At 43.2% G+C, this 21,554-nt stretch overlaps 1 protein-coding gene across 1 annotated transcript in view; it reads right to left on the bottom strand.

The window, feature by feature from the left end:
- SPIDR (scaffold protein involved in DNA repair) overlaps window positions 1-21,554 on the bottom strand; it is a 651,436-nt gene that overhangs the window by 602,944 nt on the left and 26,938 nt on the right. The window contains exons 3-5 of the mRNA XM_068237354.1: window positions 21,350-21,419; window positions 18,039-18,215; window positions 17,186-17,352 (exon numbers count right to left, since the gene is read on the bottom strand). Of these exons, the coding sequence (XP_068093455.1) occupies window positions 17,186-17,352; window positions 18,039-18,215; window positions 21,350-21,419 (414 nt within the window). The remainder of the gene's footprint in view (window positions 1-17,185; window positions 17,353-18,038; window positions 18,216-21,349; window positions 21,420-21,554) is intronic.

Here is a 21,554-nt window from a genome sequence, read left to right as displayed (position 1 = left end):
TAAGTTTGTATGCCTCCTGAATAATTTTCATTAGCCAATTGGCTATAGTCCTTGATGAAGCTGGTTGACCGGACCTATAACCTGACGGTATGATAAACAGTCTGTCTGTCTTGCGTAAGTCCTTGGTTCTTTCTATGTAGATCTTCAGTGTGTTCCCAACATCTAATGGATGTGGTATAGGATTAGATTCATCGTATAGAGTTGGCAGAGTCCACTCCTGGTTGAAGTGGTAGACCGACGCCACCTTTGGTACGAAGTGCTGTACTGGTCTTAAGATTACTCTATCGGTATAAAAAGTTAATGCAGGCTCTTGATAGCCCAATGCTTGTAGCTCTGAAATTCTCCTGGCAGATGCCATAGCTACTAGAAATATTGCTTTATGGGTTAATTGAATGAGTGAACAGTCCTTCAAGTTATTATAAGGCGGCTTTGATAGTGCTTCCAAAACCAAAGGAAGGTCCCATTTTGGAAAGAAGGTCTTAATAGGTGGTTTCTGTTTCATTACTCCTTTAAGAAATTGGATGACGAGTGGATGGAATGCCCATCTGTGGTCTGTCAAGGGCGATAAAGCTGTAATTTGGACTTTGAGTGTATGATATCCCAGTCCCTTGTCCAACCCAGTTTGAAGAAATTGTAATATGTCAGTGACAACTGGTTTGAGAGGATTAATGTTAAGTTGAGTAGAGAAGTCCTGGAACCTAGACCAAATTCTCTGGTATGATGCGTTTGTTGTTGTTGGTTTTCTAGCTTTTAAGATGGTTTGAATCACTTCACTTGAGCAACCTAGTACTTCCAATTTCCTCCTCTCAATCTCCATGCTGCCAAGTTTAGTTTGGCTGGGTTGGAGTGACAGACTGGACCCTGAGTTAGTAGGTCTGGTAGTGCTGGTAGAAGCAGAGGCTCTTGTTCCTTTAGTTGCCATAGAAGGGGAAACCACGGCCTCCTTGGCTAAAATGGTATCACCGCAATCAATACTACTGTTTCCTGAGAAAGTCTCTGGAGTAGCCGTTGAATTAATGGAAGTGGGGGAAACACATATGCTGTGTTGAAATCCCAGGGAGCGGTTAGCGCATCCACAGTTTCTGCAGTGGGCGTCTGCCATCTTGAGATGAATCTCTCGCATTTGTTGTTGAATCTCGTTGCCATTAAGTCTAGTTCCGGATTTCCCATTTTCCTGCAGATCCAGTGGAAGGTGCTGATGTTCAATGACCATTCGTTGTTGTCCAACCTTGACCTGCTTAGGTAGTCTGCCGTCACATTCTGCACTCCTGGTATGTGTATTGCAGATAGGCTCCTGAAATAATTCTCTGCTAAGTTGAATATTGGTGCCACCTCTTCCAGTAGTTTTTTCGATCTCGTGCCACCCTGTCTCTTTACATAGGCTACTGCTGTTAGATTGTCCATGCGTAGTATTACATCTTGACCCTGGAGCTGTTTGAAGTGGTCGAGAGCTAGAAAGGCTGCCCTGATCTCCAGTATATTTGCTGGTATTCGTAGTGGGCCCTTTGACCATGTTCCTTGGATTGTCTGAGATTGTAGATGTGCCCCCCAGCCAATCTGGCTGGCGTCGGTGGTCAGTATGGTCTTCATCGGGGTCTGAATTTGTAACGGTCTTGTTAGATTTCTGTCGTCTAACCACCACAGTAAACTGTTTCTCATTTGTTGGGTTATCAGTATTGGCTGGTTCCAATGATTTGTTTGCCATTGGTGGAGAAATCCGAACTGCCACTGCCTGGTGTGCCACTGTGCCCAGCGTACCATTGGGATGGTGGATGTTGGTGATCCCAATAGACTGAGACATTGTCTTGCTGATATCACGGGTTTCTTCAATATGTTCTGTATGAGTTCCCGGATCTGTACCGGTTTGTGTTGCGGCAGAGTGATGATATTGTATTCGGTCTGGAGACGTGCCCCTAGAAACACAATGTCTCTTGTTGGCTGCAATTTATTCTCCAGCCGAACCTCTCCAGCTCTGATAAAAGTATTTGTTTGTGTTGACATATTAATTGTTGATCTTGGTGTAGCAGTAACAGGTCGTCCAAATAATGGTGTAGTCTGAGACCCTTTATTCTGAGTGTTTCTATCATTGCAAGAAGGATCTTTGAAAACGTCCTGGGGGCCGTGGATATCCCAAACGGCAAACATCGGAACTGAAGGTGTAGGTTGCCGATTGCAAAGCGGAGATATTTCTGGTAATTTGGATGGATCAGAATGTGCAGATATGCATCCTCCAGGTCGATGGAGATTGCCCAGTCTTTGATCAGTAGTACCTTCACTATGGTTTGGAGTGTTTCCATCTTGAAATGCTCCGTTACAATGTACGAGTTGAGATTTCTGAGGTCCATAACTGGCCTTAGATCTCCAGTCTTTTTCTTTACAAAGAAGAGGGGTGAGTAGACACCTAACCCCCTCTCGTTGAGTGGTACTTCTGTTACTGCTTGTTTTGTAATCAGCTCCTTTACATATTTGTTCAGGATGTCTCTCTTTTCCATATTTACTGGTATGCTGTTGGTATGAACATATCGGGTGGTAATTTCTTGAATGTCCACTGATGACCCAGGGATATTGTCTGCGTTACCCATCTGTCGCCGATCTCCCCCGTCCAGACATTGCCGAAGGCCTGAAGTCTGCCACCTACCGGCAACATCTGGACGGACAGGCCATCAAAACGACTTCTGGGAGGCAGACGTCTGGCCTGTCTTCTTCTGCCTATTCAATTTTAGTAAAGAAGATTGTGAGCTCTGCCAGTTCTTTTTGAAATCTCGGGTAGGCCTGTAGGATACATTATTTCTATATCTTGATTGGTAGGAATTGCTTTGGAATGTAGGTCTTCTTGTCTTTCGATCCTGAGGGATTAGTCCCGATTTTCCACCGGTGACTCTGCGGATTGCAGTATCCATTTCCTCCCCAAACAGATTCGTTCCGTCATACAGAATCCTGCACCAGTCTTGTTTGGATGTGGCATCTGCAGACCAACTCTTAAGCCATAACGCTCTCTTTGCTATGACTGCGTGCAGCATCGATCGGGTCGAACATCTTTACACATCTACCGCTGCTTCGCCCACGAAGTCTGCCGTTAATTTCACGTCGTCCAATGCCGCTATTATTGCTTCTCTATCTGTGTCTGATCTCAGCGCATCTTCGATGTTCTGTATCCATGTTCTTAAGGCCTCAGAGACGGAAGTCAGAGCTATCGCTGGCTTACATGCACTACCAGAAGCTAAATACGATCTTTTGAACTCTGCATCTATCTTCCTTTCAAGTGGATCCTTGAAGGATACTGCGTCATCTCGAGGTAAAGTTATGTGCTTGGCTAGACCTACCACCGAGGCATCTACTTTAGGTGGTTCGTCTAATGTCTTCAACTCTTTCTCCTCCATGGGATAAAGTTTATTAAACCTATTAGTGAGAAGTGTCTTTTTCTCTGTCTTCTTCCACTCCTCTTGCATCAATTCATGAATTGTGTCCATCAGAGGAAAAGGCTTCGTAGATTTTTTGAGATGTGCATAATATTCTCTCTGAGAACTGGTTGATGGCTCCTGGGGCGAGTCCTCCTGCCACTCTATGGCTTCCCTAACTGCCGCGATAAAGGGCTGAACCAAGTTAAAGTTGAATCCTACATCTGGTATTTCCGTTTCAGTATCTGAGGCAGTTCCTTCCTGAGATTGGCCGGGTAAGACGTTAGACGGTATGGTGTGAGATGGCTGATTTGCAGGAAGAGATGCAATATAGGTATTCATCGATTCCTGGACTGCCTCTTTAATCATAGTTGATATATCCTTTGATTGTTCCTGGTCTCTTGCCATTGTATGAAAACAAGACTGGCAGACCAATTTTCCAGGGATTGCATAATCACCACATGCCCAACATTTCTTCCTAGATGAGCGATGTCTGGTAGGAGATCTAGTGTAGTGACGTCGTCTTGAAGGTGAACGTCTCCTAGAGCGTGACCTGCTACGTGATCTTGAATGCGTCTTCCTAGTCTCCTTGCGCTGACGAGAACGAGATCTTGATTGTCTGCGTTCAGGTCCGCTTGATCTGCGCTCTGTCTCTTTAATTGGGCTGTAGAGACATAAACATAAGCGTCAGTTTCAGCACTCTTCCTGAAAGAAAAATACTTACAGGCTTCCCCCCTTTCCTTCCTACCTAATAGCTCTAGGCTGGTCATTTATAAGTGGCAGGTCCTGCTCCATAGTTACAGCTTCTGCTGTAAGAGGAAAAGATAAGAAGTGTCAGACCTAATACTGTAGTGTGACTAGGTGAGGGAAGGCAAAAGATACAGAACCTAACCTGGTAAAGAAAATAGGGAAATCTGGCCTCCCAGAAGAAAGTCGGCTGGATAGTCTGGCAGCGTGTCCTCCATCGTACAGGAACACGCCAGACTGCCGACCGCTGGTTTAAATAAGCCTCCCCCAGCTGATTCTCCAATCGCACATCGCCGCCCCCCGCCGCCTACGTCATTACGCCTGGCATGCGAACCAAGCTACGCATAGGCTTAGAGAGAGGCGGAGGCGGAAGTGACGTATGCGGAACTCAGATGGGGCGCATCTGGAACGCACGCCGCGCCACTCCGAGCAGACAGAGGCAGAAGAGGGAGCAGGATGCCGACAGCGTTTAGCTGTTTACAGGTACGGGGATACAAGAAGGGTTTACCTTAATGCTGTTTCCCCAATCCGCGGGCAGAAGAGGATCTCCCCGTGCGATTAGTTATTTAAACTCTGTGCAGGGAACTTCATACAGGCGGGCCAGACCTGGATGGTAAGGTAGGAAGGTGAAAGTATTGATAGTAGTTCAGCATGCAGTCTGGTCCATGGAGTCAGGTGATGAACGAGGACAAAAAGATTACAAAAGGGGGGGAGCTGAAGGGAGAGATTTATAGGGAGGGTCCTATGGGGGTCAAGTGGGCGGGACCTAACCCGACCGTGCTGCCATTGACACATATGGAAATACTAAATAACATCTATGCTGTAAGAATAAAGCCTGATGTGTAGCCGTGTCACTAATAGAGATGGTCAATGAGATGGAAATAAATCTGCACTGATGCCGATTTATGCAAATGTATGCACTCCCTTTGCTGATGAAATCAAATAATGTGATATGTTATTAAAATTTGGTTTGGTGACTACAAATTAAAGGGTAACTGAAACGGATGAAAAGTAAAGTTGTATACATACCTGGGGCTTCCTCCAGCCCCCTTCAGGCTAATCAGTCCCTCGCTGTCCTCCACCACCCGGATCTTCTGCTATGAGTCCTGGTAATTCAGCCAGTCAGCGCTGTCCGGCCGCATGCCGCTCCCACAACCAGGAACATTCTGCACCTGCGCAATAGTGCTGCACAGGTGTAGTATGCTCCTGGCGGCGGAGTGTGTGCATGCGCACTACGCCCGACTGGCTCAAGTACCTGGACTCATAGCAGAAGATCCAGGTGGTGGAGGAGGACATAGAGGGACTGATTATCCTGAAGGCGGCTGGAGGAAGCCCCAGGTATGTATAAAACTTTAATTTCATCTGTTTCAGGTTTACTTTGTTACACAGTAGTACTATACTCTACATATGCACTCCCCACAGAGCTGCAGGGAATCCACTGAGAATGCTGTCCACATTGAACACAGAGGTGTTGTCTGTTTACAATCTCCTCATTCCCCTGCAGAGTACCTGCACATCATTCTTACATGTACCCACACTTACATTGCCTAGGGCCTGATAGATGTTCTTTGTTCCGGTTTGTACCTTTTACAAGTACTCTTACCAAGGACTAGTTTTAGTCTAAAGGGAATAAATATAGTAGTCTACATATCCTTCTCACTTCAGCTGGCTTGTAAAATTCCTAAGCGTTGGCAGTTAAGAGACGAATTTCATGTTACATACTTTTAATCAACAAAATTGTAATATGCAAATTAGAGGAGTCGGAGTCGGAGTTGGAGTCGGTGGAATCCTAAACTGAGGAGTCGGAGGATTTTTGGACCGACTCCACAGCCCTGGTTTTGACTGTACAGTTTGACATGATGGCTCTTCAGTATATGGGTTTACCTATTCAACTAATATGTGAGCGCTCCATTTTGTTATAGTTAGGCATGTAGAGGCTGCCATGTTTCCTTTTAAACAATACCAGTTGCCTGGCTGACCTCTGGATTCAGTAGTGTCTGAATGACAACTGAAACAAGCATGTAGCTAATCTTGCCAGATGTTTGGCAGAAACTCTGATCTGCATGCTTGTTCAGGGTCTATACCGTGTTTCCCCGAAAATAAGACAGTGTCTTATATTAATTTCTGCTCCAGAAAGTGTGCTAGGGCTTATTTTCAGGGGATGTCTTATATTGGCACTGCAAATGTGTCCGCTGCTGGCCACCTCTTATTGCTGCTCACTGTACTGATACAGTGCTGATCAGGCACCTGTCATGTTATCCCTGCACACAGTTTATAAACCTGCTGTGTGCAAAGATGACATGTCAGGTGCCTGATCAGCACTACATGATGTGTCCCCATGCTATCCGCCTTTTATTGTTGCTTATTGTACTGTTACAGTGCCGATCAGGCACTTGTCATGTCATCCTTGCACACAGCATGTTTATCAACTGTGTGCAGGGATGACATGACAAGTGCCTGATCGGCACTGCATGAAGTGTCCCCATGCCAGCCCCCTTTTATTGCTGTTTATTGTGCAGTTACAGTGTCGATCAGGCACCTGTCATGTCATCCCTGCACACAGTTGAGAAATCTGCTGTGTGCAAGGATGACATGTCAGGTGCCTGATCGGCACTGCGCGATTTGTCCCCATGCTGGTCGCCTCTTCCTGCTGCTTATTGTAATGTTACAGTGCCGATCAGGCACCTGTCATGTCATCCCTGCACACAGGTGATAAACTTCCTGTGTGCAAGGATAACATGACAAGTGCCTGATCGGCACTACATGACTTGTCCCCATGCTGGCCGCCTGTGTAAGAAGCTGTAGCACGCCGCAGAACAGTTCAAGCTCCGGTATTCAAGCCTTGTAATTGGATGAAGCAGCCTGGGAGGCGGGATCATGGCTCCGTTATTGGGCCAATCATTGCACTCGCTGTGTAGCAGCGAGTGCAGTGATTGGCCCAAAAACGGAGCATGATCCCGCCTCCCAGACTGCTTCATCCAATTACAAGGCTTTAATATCGGAGCTTGAAAGAATAATGGCACAGAGCGGACTGAAGGAGAGTTAATCAGCCCGCATTGAATAGCGAGTGTCCCGGACCCGGAGACCTCGCAGAGACAACAGGATGGCCAGCAGGACAGCAAGTTAAAATACATTTAACAACATGTCATGTGGGTTGCGGCTGGGCATGTAATGTAGGCTGGGGCTAGGTCTTATTTTTGGAGGGTGCCTTATATTTAGAGAATGAGTGAAAGGTCAGCTAGGTCTTATAATGAGAGGATGTTTTACTTTAGGGGAAAGACGGTAGTTAAAAGTATTAAAAGCAGTGAATCAGCAGGGCAACAAGGCAATATGTATTGTTTAGAAAAATTTATATGGCAGCCTCCATATCCTGCTCATTTCAGTTGTCCTTTAAAGAGAATCTGTATTGTTAAAATCGCACAAAAGTAAACATACCAGTGCGTTAGGGGACATCTCCTATTCCCCTCTGTCATAATTTCGCCGCTCCCCGCCGCATTAAAAGTGGTTAAAAACAGCTTTAAAAAGTTTGTTTATAAACAAACAAAATGGCCACCAAAACAGGAAGTAGGTTGATGTACAGTATGTCCACACATAGAAAATGCATCCATACACAAGCAGGCTGTATACAGCCTTCCTTTTGAATCTCAAGAGATCATTTGTGTGTTTCTTTCCCCCCTGAGGGGGGAGTTCATAGCAGAACCACAACACTGAAGAACTTGGCAGCCTTCCAGACACAGGCTGACAAGTCTGACAAGGGAAAGATACATTGATTTATTACAGAGACTGTGATAGTACAAAGTGTTGCAGTAAGCCAGAACACATTAGAATAGCTTTTGGAACTTGTAGGATGATAAAAAACAGGATGCAATTTTTGATACGGAGTCTCTTTAAGGCTACCATTGCTGAACCCTCATTGGAAAACGCTAGTTGCTGGGCTTTACAACTGACCCTCTGGCCAAAATACTTTGAAACACTCTAGCTTAGAAAGGGTATGCAGACCAGGAAAGTCAGAACACTGGATCTGCACAATAACAAGAAAAGAAAAAAAAAAAAAAAAAAGAAGAAAAAAAATGAGGATGTTGCCGCTGCATCAAGAGCAACCAACAACTAACTTGAAAATTAAAATGTTCATGCTGTGAAGCGTAAAGGAACTGTGCCAGTGTCAACACTTCACAGAACTGCAGGAGGCACACCGTCCAAAACAGAAACTGCTTGTCAAAGTATTACGTTACCTTTCCTGTCTCCATAAACACTTTAAAAGGATGTGATCACAGAAACGTATACCACCGTTAAGTAAAACACCAGCAAATAAGTTCTTTTTATGGGTCTCTCTTTCCCAAAATGTTATCGTGCCTCTCTTAGGAGTTACTGATTTGTTTATTTACAAGCACTTGGCAGTGATAAAAGCAAATTATCGAGTTAAACAAGACCTTTTGATCAAGTAAGGCTGACATGAATAAACAAGCGGATACATAAATTCACATTTCACTGAATGATGCCATGCAGAGAATGCATTACCAGTGCCTGTAACTTTACAGCACATTTGCACTGGAAGCAGTGAAGACACATTCGCAATGGATGCCTTGAAAACACACACACACACACACACACACACACACACACACACACACACACACACACACACACACACACTGTTAACCATTGTAAGCCCTTACAGTACATGTGCATCAGAAATGGACCAGCAGAGGTTAGCATGGGTACTGCCTGGCCTGTGACTACACAACCCCATATACAGAAGGCTGTGATTCGTTATGTTTTCTGATACCTTTTACTCTTTTCCATGAGGCGCATTCGATATTTGGGGTTTTTTTGCAGTTTGTGCGACTGTAGCTCTTCTGTGCAATGATAGTAGGTAAACTAGCATTCATTTCCCATGTGCACTAGTAAGCAGGGCCGGTTCTCTCATGAAGCAAGGTGAAACATTTGCATCAGGCAGCAGAGATTACAGGGGCAGCATGTTTGTACTGTGTTTACACTAACTGCATGCAGTCAGAGTAGGAGGAGTAGCGAGAGGAGAGCGAGGTGAAGATGTCAGAGAAAAGCAGCTTGTTGTGCTGTGTGAGAAGTCTGACAGTGAGTGAGAAGGGGGGAGGCAGGAGAGCAGCAGTGCTTCATCTGAGTTGCACAGCAGAAGAGCGGAGGTGGCACTGCTGTCCTGAATGAGGAGGAATGGACTGGCTAAGGGTAAGCAGTTTGCCACAGACTCAAAGCCAGCCATTATACTATTGTGTTGAGCTTCAGCATGTGCACACATTAAATAAAGCAGAGTAAATTGTCGGGTGCTGTGTAATTATTCCAAATCGAATTGTGGGGGGGGGGGGGGGGGGGGTCGGGAATTGGCATCCTCATAAGTTTGCCTCAGGCAGCAAAAAGTCTAGAACCGGCCCCCTGCTAGTATGTCTTCGATGCCCATGATCCCATCAGTAATCCTTTCTTGCACCACTCGATAGACACTAAGGCCTGCTTACCAGAAATACCCCACAAGACTTGTCATTATGGTGATGATCTGGCCCAAGTATTTACCCATCACAATTTGGCTTTAGTCAAAATTGTTTAGACCTTTAGCTTTCCCCACGTTTACTGTTTCCAAACCACCTTCATGAACTGATTGTATGGAAGACCAGCAATTGCACATGCAGAGTGTCAATCATACAGGGACTAATGCCCCTGGAGCACCGAGGTAGTCCAAAGTCTGCTCTCTATGGGGGCTACAGTACCACACTGGGGTGGGGGGGTTGTCAGCTAATGGGCAGATGGTGGCTTTTGGACTCGTTTTTAGGCCAAAAGTGGGGGAAGGATGGCCTATGGTGGGATATATGGTTGTGTACCAGTCAACAGTTTTAATGTTGTGGCTTATCTAGGCAAATACAATGGAAGCTCTATTGCACTTTTGATGGAGAACAATGCAACACTGCTGCCATCTGCTGTCACTTTAAAATAACACAGGTATTGCATTTGTACAGTGAAGCACAAATAAACGCTGTATAACACACTGATTACCCTCCAAATTTCTGTAACCAAAGGTTTTTAGCCCTGTCAAATGTGTAGATTATACAGTGTTCAAAATTATACAAATGCATAAGAATAAATAGTGATTTACAGTACTTCATAAACCTGCCAACCCAGATGTCTTAAGTACAGAACAATTGGGCTAAACTTGCAGTGGGCTTGTTCTAATTTTCACAGCACATTGACCCACAAGCTAAACAGTTAAGACATTGGCTTCAAATCAATAAGCGTATCTCCTGTCTTTAATAACGTTTCTATAGTTATCACTATGGTGATAAGGCATGTAGTATTCAGGAAATATTTTACCTCAGGCAAACCTAAAGTTAACTCTTCTGTCTTTAATTTAAAGGGACTCCGATGTCAAAAACCCGAGCGGGTTTTGCCTTTTTCATGATTGCTAACTCAGTAAAGGACCAGCCCTTAAAGCGTTGCTATCATATAAATCTGGCATAGTGGGGTCTGAACCCTCTATAACAGTAATTATAGATTGACGGTATACCTTGAAATGAATCAGAGCACTCAGTATATGATTTTATATAAAAAAAATTGTATTTGCTTATCATACAGCATATATACAAAATATGAACAGTTCCAAGTAGTGTTTCCTTCTAACAGTATTCCATCTCATCAAGGCTTTATAGCCAAGTGATCATCAATCTTCTAAGCACATTCAAAAAAGAATATAACAGTTGTGTTATGTAGAATAAGATCAAAAGTAGTCTCATCTGTATCAATAGCTGTGTATATAGTAGCTGTGTAAAACTTGTAGTAATCTTCTTAAAGAAATAGCATAAAAAATAGCTTCTAAAAAAACTTCTTGCTAACATCTTAATAAAACTTAATGCTGAAAAATTAAGTAAATCACCAGAATATTAAGCATATTACCCCTTCTCTGTCATCTCTTCAGCATCTAGAACCACTTGTGGGAAGGTAGCTTCTGCCTCATGTGTCTTCTCAGGAGATTGTTGGGCTTCTGCAAACTATGAGCTTTCAGGCCCTACTTTTATAGGGGTTGGAGGCAATATGGCTGCCTAATCTGGACTTTCCCTGAATCCCAGACTCTGATTGGCTAAAGCTTCCGTGCGTCAAACGCTATCTATGTTTTAAACATAGCAAAGAAATGAACAGCGCTACTTAAAAACAGATGAGTGCTTACCTGCAAAAAAAGTGCACACCCCACTCATGGGATTCAAATACACAATGAGCACACACATGACCTGTCTACCACTTGGAGGATGTTAGTTTCACTAACAATTTGCAATTTGCTAGGTACTTGTCCCTCCCACTGTCGAAGAAGTCTTTCCTCCATGGGAGGGGACCTAACACTAACTAAAACCTACCTATGCATATGCATAGCCTGGGCGCGCTACCAGTAAATTTAAGAATTGCGCAGAAAAAGTGGGATCAGCGCATCACCAGGCCGCCTCTGGATGGCCTCAGCTCAGAGATGCGCTGAGCCCCCCCAGGTAGCGCGCCCAGGCTATGCATATGCATAGGTAGGTTTTAGTTAGTGTTAGGTCCCCTCCCATGGAGGAAAGACTTCTTCGACAGTGGGAGGGACAAGTACCTAGCAAATTGCAAATTGTTAGTGAAACTAACATCCTCCAAGTGGTAGACAGGTCATGTGTGTGCTCATTGTGTATTTGAATCCCATGAGTGGGGTGTGCACTTTTTTTGCAGGTAAGCACTCATCTGTTTTTAAGTAGCGCTGTTCATTTCTTTGCTATGTTTGATTTAATTCTGGTCAGCTGCTCCCACTTGATAGTTTTCTTTGGTGTATATGCAGAGCCTCTGTTTGGGTTCAAGGTGCGTTTTGTAGTTCCTGGGGGGGCTCAGCGCATCTCTGAGCTGAGGCCATCCAGAGGCGGCCTGGTGATGCGCTGATCCCACTTTTTCTGCGCAATTCTTAAATTTACTGGTAGCGCGCCCAGGCTATGCATATGCATAGGTAGGTTTTAGTTAGTGTTAGGTCCCCTCCCATGGAGGAAAGACTTCTTCGACAGTGGGAGGGACAAGTACCTAGCAAATTGCAAATTGTTAGTGAAACTAACATCCTCCAAGTGGTAGACAGGTCATGTGTGTGCTCATTGTGTATTTGAATCCCATGAGTGGGGTGTGCACTTTTTTTGCAGGTAAGCACTCATCTGTTTTTAAGTAGCGCTGTTCATTTCTTTGCTATGTTTGATTTAATTCTGGTCAGCTGCTCCCACTTGATAGTTTTCTTTGGTGTATATGCAGAGCCTCTGTTTGGGTTCAAGGTGCGTTTTGTAGTTCCTGGGGGGGCTCAGCGCATCTCTGAGCTGAGGCCATCCAGAGGCGGCCTGGTGATGCGCTGATCCCACTTTTTCTGCGCAATTCTTAAATTTACTGGTAGCGCGCCCAGGCTATGCATATGCATAGGTAGGTTTTAGTTAGTGTTAGGTCCCCTCCCATGGAGGAAAGACTTCTTCGACAGTGGGAGGGACAAGTACCTAGCAAATTGCAAATTGTTAGTGAAACTAACATCCTCCAAGTGGTAGACAGGTCATGTGTGTGCTCATTGTGTATTTGAATCCCATGAGTGGGGTGTGCACTTTTTTTGCAGGTAAGCACTCATCTGTTTTTAAGTAGCGCTGTTCATTTCTTTGCTATGTTTGATTTAATTCTGGTCAGCTGCTCCCACTTGATAGTTTTCTTTGGTGTATATGCAGAGCCTCTGTTTGGGTTCAAGGTGCGTTTTGTAGTTCCTGGGGGGGCTCAGCGCATCTCTGAGCTGAGGCCATCCAGAGGCGGCCTGGTGATGCGCTGATCCCACTTTTTCTGCGCTATCTATGTTTTGAATACCTAAATCACAATATTATTGTTTATAAATTCTTAATTACCTTATCTTGTGGGAATTAACGTCATTTGGAGTGCTTGACATTTTGTTTAGGTCATTTCTGACGCACGTAATTAAAAATGGACGTCAACAGCTCTCTTGTCTGTTGGCTGACCCAGACATGGAGACTAAACAATGTCATTCATGACGCATTTCTGATAAAGTGTTCCCTGTTAATTATGTTGGAATGTCTTGGTACTTTCCCAGGTCAGATTGACACTAACACAGACCTGCAAGAACCTTCAGCAATTTAAGGCTTATTAAAACATACAGGGCTTCTAATATACTTATTTAAATATAAAGCTTATTATATAATTCTTCTTAAAACAATGAATCATATAAGGAATAATTACATATTAAATCTTAATAATATAAAATCAATGTCTATATTTTTGTCTTTCTTATAAAATAAATATAATGTCCACCGGCAGAGGTCAGCATTTCATAACAAATAACAATCTATTAATAATGTTGATTTTATAAAAGTATGAAACCACCAGATGGCATCATTGTCCTAATACGGGACAATACAAAAACCTTGGAACTTATTGACATTCCAAAGGACAATCATAGTCAAAACATGGCATTATATTCTTGCTGGCTGTAATGGCCTTCAAGCCACGGAACATGTCAACAATTGTCTAGCTTACAAGTTGAAACAATCTTATAAAAGTTTTACTTTCTCATCTTCCACGGGTAGACTACAGATTTTAAATATCTTTCAGAGTAATAGATTCTATTATATAGGGTTTAACAATAACTATTTATTTCTTTAGAAGGACTGTATTGATCATTAATATTTAGATTAATAATATCCGTGTGTAATAATTATTGCAGTAATGTTAATTTTAAACCAGCATTCTGTCTTACACATACTGTGCAGTCTAACCTTGACATTAACAAATAATGTTTTGGCTTCTGGTAACCAGTACATCAACAATCTTCCAGCTTGCAAGTTAAAATCTTCTAAGCTTTACAGCCTGAAATATGCTCAGTCACATAGCAATATTAAAGAAGTACTATAACTTTACAGTTCACATTGAAATTTTGCATAGAACATTAAAGCTTAAACCATATACTTATGACAGCTTTTTCCTGCATAAATAAAACCGCTAGAATTCTGACACCGAGGTCTACCTAGAAAACAAAATAGTACTCACCTGGGTCTTTTTCTAGCCCAGTGCTGGTCGGGAGGTCCCACGACGGCGTTCTGGCTCCTCTCCTAGGCCCCGCTCCAGAATGGCTGACAGGCGGCAGCCCGGCGACACTCGGCCGAGTGCCGGGCTTCTTCTTCCGCGTATGACGCGGCTGACGTCACGACGCCGGCCGCCTCACGTCATCACGGCGGCCGGCCTGAAAGTACTGCGCACGCGCGATTTATCATCATAGAGTTTATCATCATTGTAACACAAACTAGAACCAAAAAAAGAAGAGTCAGGGCCATCCCCAGTGCTTGCGCTTCAATCCTATTTCCGAGGTTTTGCTGATCACAAAGGCACCATCATGATCAAAGTAGTATGCTATGCAATTTGCTTTGCAATCTGCCATTTGAAAAAAAACTGCATGTTTTCTGTTGGGAATCGCACCCACCAATGACACCCATAATTGCAGCAAAATGTGTATTCAAAAGCAAGTGAAAATCGTGATCGCAGCGCACCGCAATCTACTTGCTGCATGCCGTGCAGTATATTCACGGCCCTTTAAAAAAGACAGGATGCAGCAGGGCCGTGAAAACAAGTCTGCAGCGGCATGCAGCCACCGCTCGCTCCCGTTCGCGCGTGCGCGCGCGCACCGCCGTTACCGCCGCTTAGAGGGGAAGTTAATGAATGGGACCGCAGGTCCCATTCATAAATCTAAGTCCCCGATTCAATGAATACCAGCGTCTACGAGACGCCGGCATTCATTGTATCTTCCTGTGTTACACAGCCACGGATTACTTCCGATTCACGTGCTTACGTACATGAATCGGAAATGACGACTGAGGACATCTTGTGGCCAAATAGTATATTGCACCAAAATTGCTTTTTATTTAATAAAAATCCCCACACTGACTGATATAATTAACTATTTCCCTCCCACACCCTCCCATAATACCCAAACTTTTTTTTTTATTTATAAAAGGGGGAAAAAAAATTACATAAAAAAAAAAAAATATATAAGAAGTTACCTTAGGGACTGAACTTTTTAAAAATGTATGTCAAGGCAGTATATTACTATTAATTTTTAATGTATGGGCGTGTAATTAGTGATGGACGCAAAACTGAAAAAATGCACCTTCATTTCCAAATGAAATATTGGCACCATACATTGTACTAGGGAAATTTTTTGAACGTTGCAATAACCGGGACAAAAGAGCACATAAAATGTGTGGCTTTTATCCACAGTAGAATGTTTTATTTTAACACTATAATGGTCAACGACTGAAAAATAATGCATTTTATAATTTTTTTTTCTTATTATTCATGTTAAAATGCATTTAGGATAAAATAATTCTTGGCATACTGTACCTCCCAAAGAAAGCCTAATTGGTGGCAAGAAAAACAAGATATAGATCATTACGCTGTGATTAGTAGTGATTAAGTTATTGGTAAAAGAAAGGCAGGAGCGCTGACAGGTGAAAATTGCTCTGGTCCACAAGAGGAAAAATGCCTCAGGTGTCAAGTGGTTAATCACGATTTTTAGTGTGGAAGTCACTAAGAGAAATAATGGACCTAAAGAATGAGTGGGGTGAGCATGGGGTGACTGTCTGCTTGTGGATCACTCAAATCAATTGCAATGAACAATGACTGGATCGACTCCATAATAGGATGTACACATGGTAATCAGACTCTAAATTCTTAAAGTGAACCATAGACTAAGCACCCTCATGCATTTTACTATATATCAGTGAGAACATTAGAGAAAACACCTACCCTGCTCTCTGCTTTACCCTTCACTGTTCAGCCTGCTTGTTATCAGCCCTGATAAAATCCCAGACTGAGCATTCAGTCTGGCTTTGCTCAGGAATCATTACAGCTGAGTCATTATAGCAGAGCCAGAAGGGAGCAGGCTTGGGCTTTAAAAGATATGAGAGAAGACAGACTCAGCCATGATTCCTGAGCAAAGCCAGACTGAATGCTCAGTCAGGATTTTATCAGGGCCGTTAACAAGCAGGCTGAGCAGTGAAGGATGAAGCAGAGAGCAGGGTACGCGTTTTCTCTAATGTTCCCACTGATATAGATATAGATATATATATATATATATATATATATATATATATATATCTCTATCTATATATCTATATATCGATATATCTCTCTCTATCTCTCTATATTTTATTATTTATTTATTTGTTGTATTTATAAAGCGCCAACATATTACGCAGCGCTGGACATTAATTTAGGTTACAGACAATATTTAGGGGTGACATACAGCAATATGACAATACATGAATACAAGAAAGACCACAGTATGAGTACAAGGTAATGCTTAGTCAGTCACTGGATGGAGCATGGAGATTAGGCAAGTTATATTCACTCAGATGCATAGCATGGGTGCACAGTAATGGAGGTGCAAAATCAGGTAGGGCACAAATATCTGTATATATATATATATATATATATATATATATATATATATATATATATATATATATTAAAATACATGAGGGTGCTTCATCTCGGGTTCACTTGTACAAGTTAATCTTTATACCACTTAACGGTTTCTCATAAAATTACCAATTCTGGACTTCACTCCCTTATACCCTACCCTGGATTTCTCCAGGCCCCCCTGTACATTGCATGGCTGCTATGATAAAGCCAGCACTGGTCCTTTTGCCTTCTAGCTAGCTTCTCAATCTTATGGTGTAACAATGCCACCTATGGACCAATGACAATAATGACACGAAGAAAAGTGTCCAGCAGATCTACAATTATTGACCAAAATCTATTGAGATTAGGCACAACATGCACATGACTGGCATATTTTCAGCATCTTTTAATAAAACTGCTGTGTGAAGGGACAAAGCATTTTCAAGAAAGGACCTTATAACAGAAGGGTCTCACATTGTATAGAAGAGAATACTTTTACACCCAGATGTACTATTTTAGTCCATCAGTTTACCACCCCTGTACCAAGTCACAGAAAGAGACAAAATGCCGATAGATGTACTTACTTTAAGCTGTTCTGGCTGGCACTGCTGTGACACCAAGAGATCACTAGTTGAGGACTCGGAATCAGAGATCTCCACGAGACTTTCATCAGTTTCAGACGCATTACTTTTATCTAAGCCACAATCCAAATCACTATCGTCCTGCCAGTCGGAAATGTGAGGAATGTCAGCTGCAAGTGCAAAACACACACAACAGTAAATCTGCCACTGTCCATAAATTGGCTATATACAGTATGTTCATGCTTCAAACTTGTGTTCCTGCTTCTTATTAGTCATCAGTGAAGAAATACGAAGGGCAATGTTACTTAATACAGTATATTAGACCTTGTGACTGACTGTCTACAGTATATGGGAATGCAACGAGTGTAAACATTGCAGAGAAAACCTGAAAGTCAACAGTGGTTTCATGGCTAGTAGGAATAACTGACAAATATTATAAAACATTCTGCAATCTACAGAACAAAAATAACATACAGAGAACATTATGCCTTCAGTTTTGGACAAGATTTCTTTGCTTTCAAGAACTTAGAACAATTATACGAAAAACATTCCAGTATGGAATACATAATAAAAGTTACAACAGACAGTAATCAGTATGGTCATAGAAATAAAGGTTTAAATTTAGCGGATATGAGGTCATCACAGGTGGTCAATCTCAAAAGAGAGAAAAACGGTCATGCATAACAGCCATACCACATTTCCATGAAGGAGTCAATGTCACCAAGAAGGTAGCTAGTCAAATATTTGTTTAGACATATGGAGTTTAAATGTTCCAAGTGTTTGACACTCTGGAACTAGGATAAGATTTCCATACAGAGGCAATATGCAACAGAAACTATTTAGCAAAACATCTTACCTCCACTGCAATCCACAGTTGTATCAGTTTCCTGTAACGTCTTCTCATGCTTGGGGGACAGTTCACAAATGTCAGGAAGTGACTCTGCCTTTCCGAGCCCATCACTGGAGGAGTCACTGTCAGAGGAACTCCATACTATGTCAGCTGGGTCTTTTCCACTGTCCTCTGCTGAGGTTTCTACAAAATGAAAGTATTGTTCACCTTGTGAGCTATTCATTTATGTAGTATTAAGGTTTTGGAAGATGTACCTGCTATGCTAAAAACAGCCAGAATGATCAAGTCTTTAAACCTCTGAGAAATAGTATGCAATATGGTCAATAAGAGGTGTCGCTAGAAACCAGAAAGAGCAAGGGTAGAAAGGAAAAATGGGTGTGGCTGTGACAGGGTGTGAGCAGAGCCACCTGTAATGTGACAATGTACCTCAAAGTCAGTGGGCCAGAGTTTCCTCCCAAAACAGTTATAAGACAAAGTGTCAATAAACAGACACATAAGGCAGAGTTTCCACCTTAAAAAGACCACTATCCCAAAAAAAGTAGGCAGTTAAAATCTGACAGAACCGACAGGTTTGGGGGCCAGTCCATCTCCTCATGGGGGATTCTTAGGGTTTACTTTGTTTTCAACAGCATTTCCTGAACAGCAGTTTACCTGCCAAAATAGTAAGATACCAACCAGCCTCCCTACTCATTTGCACTCTATTTTGTCAGACTGTGCAACTGCTCTTTAGGAACTGCTGTTCATAACAACTAAAACCCTGAGAATCCCCCATGAGAAGATGGACTGGCCCAAAGCCTTCTGTCAGATTTCAACTGCCTACTTTTTTCACGATAGTGGTCCTTTAAATATGTGCTGTAAGTGGAGATTTAGATCTTGGATGCGCAGCTGATAAATTTGCAGAAACTGCATGATACCATCACGTCAATGTGGGGCAAAATCTCTGTGGAACGCCATAGCGAATTAAAGGGGTACCTACCCCCTCCCCCCCCCCCCCCCCCCCCGAAAAAAATAAGCCCCTCCGTGTTCGAACAGTCACACTGCACAGGTGCAAAGTAAGGCTTGCGCACTAGCACAGAGCCGCTTGTGCACAGCTTCTTCCTCTCATTGCACGTTCAACTCCTGCTACTGCGCAGACATAAACCCTACTTGCCCCTGCGCAGTGCAGCCGTGTTCATACACAACGGGGTACCCTGCTGCAAAGATTTAGAGCATCCCAGCTGACAGCAGGGAGGTCGTGGAGGATCGGGGAAACCTCTGAAGCTTCCAGAGGTCTCACTCTACTGTGGTAAGTATAAAACGTATTAATAAACTTACTACAGGTTTAATTTAAAAAGAGACACTTAAAGAGTACCTAAAGGGAAAAAAAGTACCCCTACCTACGGGGTACTTACCTTGGTAAGAGGAAGCCTCCGGATCCTAAAGAGGCATCCCTCATCCTACCAACCAGTGGGGATCCAGCGCTGAAACCCCCAAAGATCTGCTGACAAGGGCTTGTCAGCGGTACACACAGGCGCAGTAGCAATTTTCCAAATGGGCTCAGGTAGCACTAGCACCTGCGCAGTAATGCAGACGCTATCAGGCTCAGCTATTTCCAACAGAGCCCGAGCGGGGAGCCACTAATGCGCCTGCAGGTAAAAGTAAATATTATTGTCAGTTTGTGCTCCAGGCTGCCAGTGCTGAACCAGGGTGGTGGAGGGAGACAGGGAAGCCTCAGAATCCAGAGGCTTGCCCTTCCTGAGGAAAGTTACCCCGGGCACTTTTTTTCCCCCCTACAGGTTTACTTTAACCACTTGAGAACCACAGTCTTTCTACCCCTTAAGGACCAGAGCCTTTTTCTCCATTCAGACCACTGCAGCTTTCACGGTTTATTGCTCGGTCATACAACCTACCACCTAAATGAATTTTACCTCCTTTTCTTGTCACTAATACAGCTTTCTTTTGGTGCTATTTGATTGCTGCTGCGAGTTTTAGCTTTTATTATATTCATCAAAAAAGACATGAATTTTGTAAAAAAAAATGATTTTTTTTTTTTTTTTTACTTTCTGTGCTGACATTTTTCAAATAAAGTAAAATTTCTGTATACATTTTTGTCCAAATGTATTGTGCTACATGTCTTTGATTAAAAAAAAATCCATTCAGTGTATATTTATTGGTTTGGGTAAAAGTCATAGCATTTCCAAATTATGGTGCCAAAAGTGAATTATCCCATTTCCCATTCCCAAAAAATAAAATCTTCTTTGAACTCACCATACTCCTAACGAAATACCTTTAGGTGTCCTCTTTCTAAAATGGGGTCATTTGTGGGATTCCTATACTGCTCTGGCATTTTAGGGGCCCTAAACCGTGAGGAGTAGTCTTGAAACCAAATGTCGCAAAATGACCTGTGAAATTCTAAAGGTACTCATTGGACTTTGGGCCCCTTAGCGCACTTAGGGTGCAAAAAAGTGCCACACATGTGGTACCGCCATACTCAGGAGAAGTAGTATAATGTGTATGGGGTGTATTGTAGCGGCGATCGTGGGGTTAACAATCCGCCGGCGCTTCCGAACGGCCGGCTTGTTGTCGTCGCGGGTGGGCGGAGCCAGGTGCCAGGGGAAGCGCACGTCATCAATGACGAGATCGCTCCCCCGGCATGCCGAAAGGACGCAACGCCCTTGGGCGTATTGCGGTCCTTTCGACGTCCACTTTGCCGCCGCCCATCGGCTGTGGGCGGTCGGCAAGTGGTTAATGAAATAAAAAATGCCCAGTCACTTATCTAGAGCTTCTTCCAGCCCCTGAAGACCTGCTCCCTTAAGGCTGGGCTGTCCCCTAAGTAAGGTGGGGGCCACTCTGCAAGTCCCCGGCCACTGAGCATGTGCGGCACCAGTGCGCAACAGCAATTTATGCATACTGCGCAAGCGCAGAATCCATTAGTCGCGAGGAGCGCATGGTGCGGGAACGCACCTGCAGAGTACAGAGGGTCACAAGGGTGAAGCGAGCAGTGCATGACAATGGCGTGGGACCAGGAAGACTTCAGGAGGCTGGAAGAAGCCCCAGATAAGTAACTGGCCAATTTTGCTTTTTAGTTAAAGTTTCCTTTAAGGCAGCTGAGGCCAAAAAGGAGTCCAAACTCTGTATTAGCAAGATGTAACTAATAGAGAGGTTAGTAAAATATATACATTTTCCTATAGTGTTTCTTTCAGCTTATGTATTAACCTACCATTTAGTAATTTACGAGCCCCCAAAACGGCAAACACTGCAACAAAACCACCAAAATATCAATTCTCTTGTGCAATTACACAAAGCATAAAAAAATAGAAACAAACAAAACCACTTACCTTCCTCAATGAAAAATGACTGTGCCAAGTGCCGGACTGCTTTCAATTTTCTGCCCGACGACCTAGTTTTCTTTATGGAGGTAAAAATACCTATGTTTAGAGATCATGAATTTCCACAGCATACAAAAGTCAACATTCTGTCATGGCTACATACCGAATACAGAAACATTACAGTCAGGCAGGGAACACACTTGACTGTTTTCGT

The sequence above is a fragment of the Hyperolius riggenbachi genome, chromosome 5 (genome assembly GCF_040937935.1).
Source record: "Hyperolius riggenbachi isolate aHypRig1 chromosome 5, aHypRig1.pri, whole genome shotgun sequence".
NCBI classification, from domain to species: Eukaryota; Metazoa; Chordata; class Amphibia; order Anura; family Hyperoliidae; genus Hyperolius; species Hyperolius riggenbachi.
Note: the sequence above shows the minus strand (reverse complement) of the source record. Positions and strands in the feature narration are given on the sequence as shown.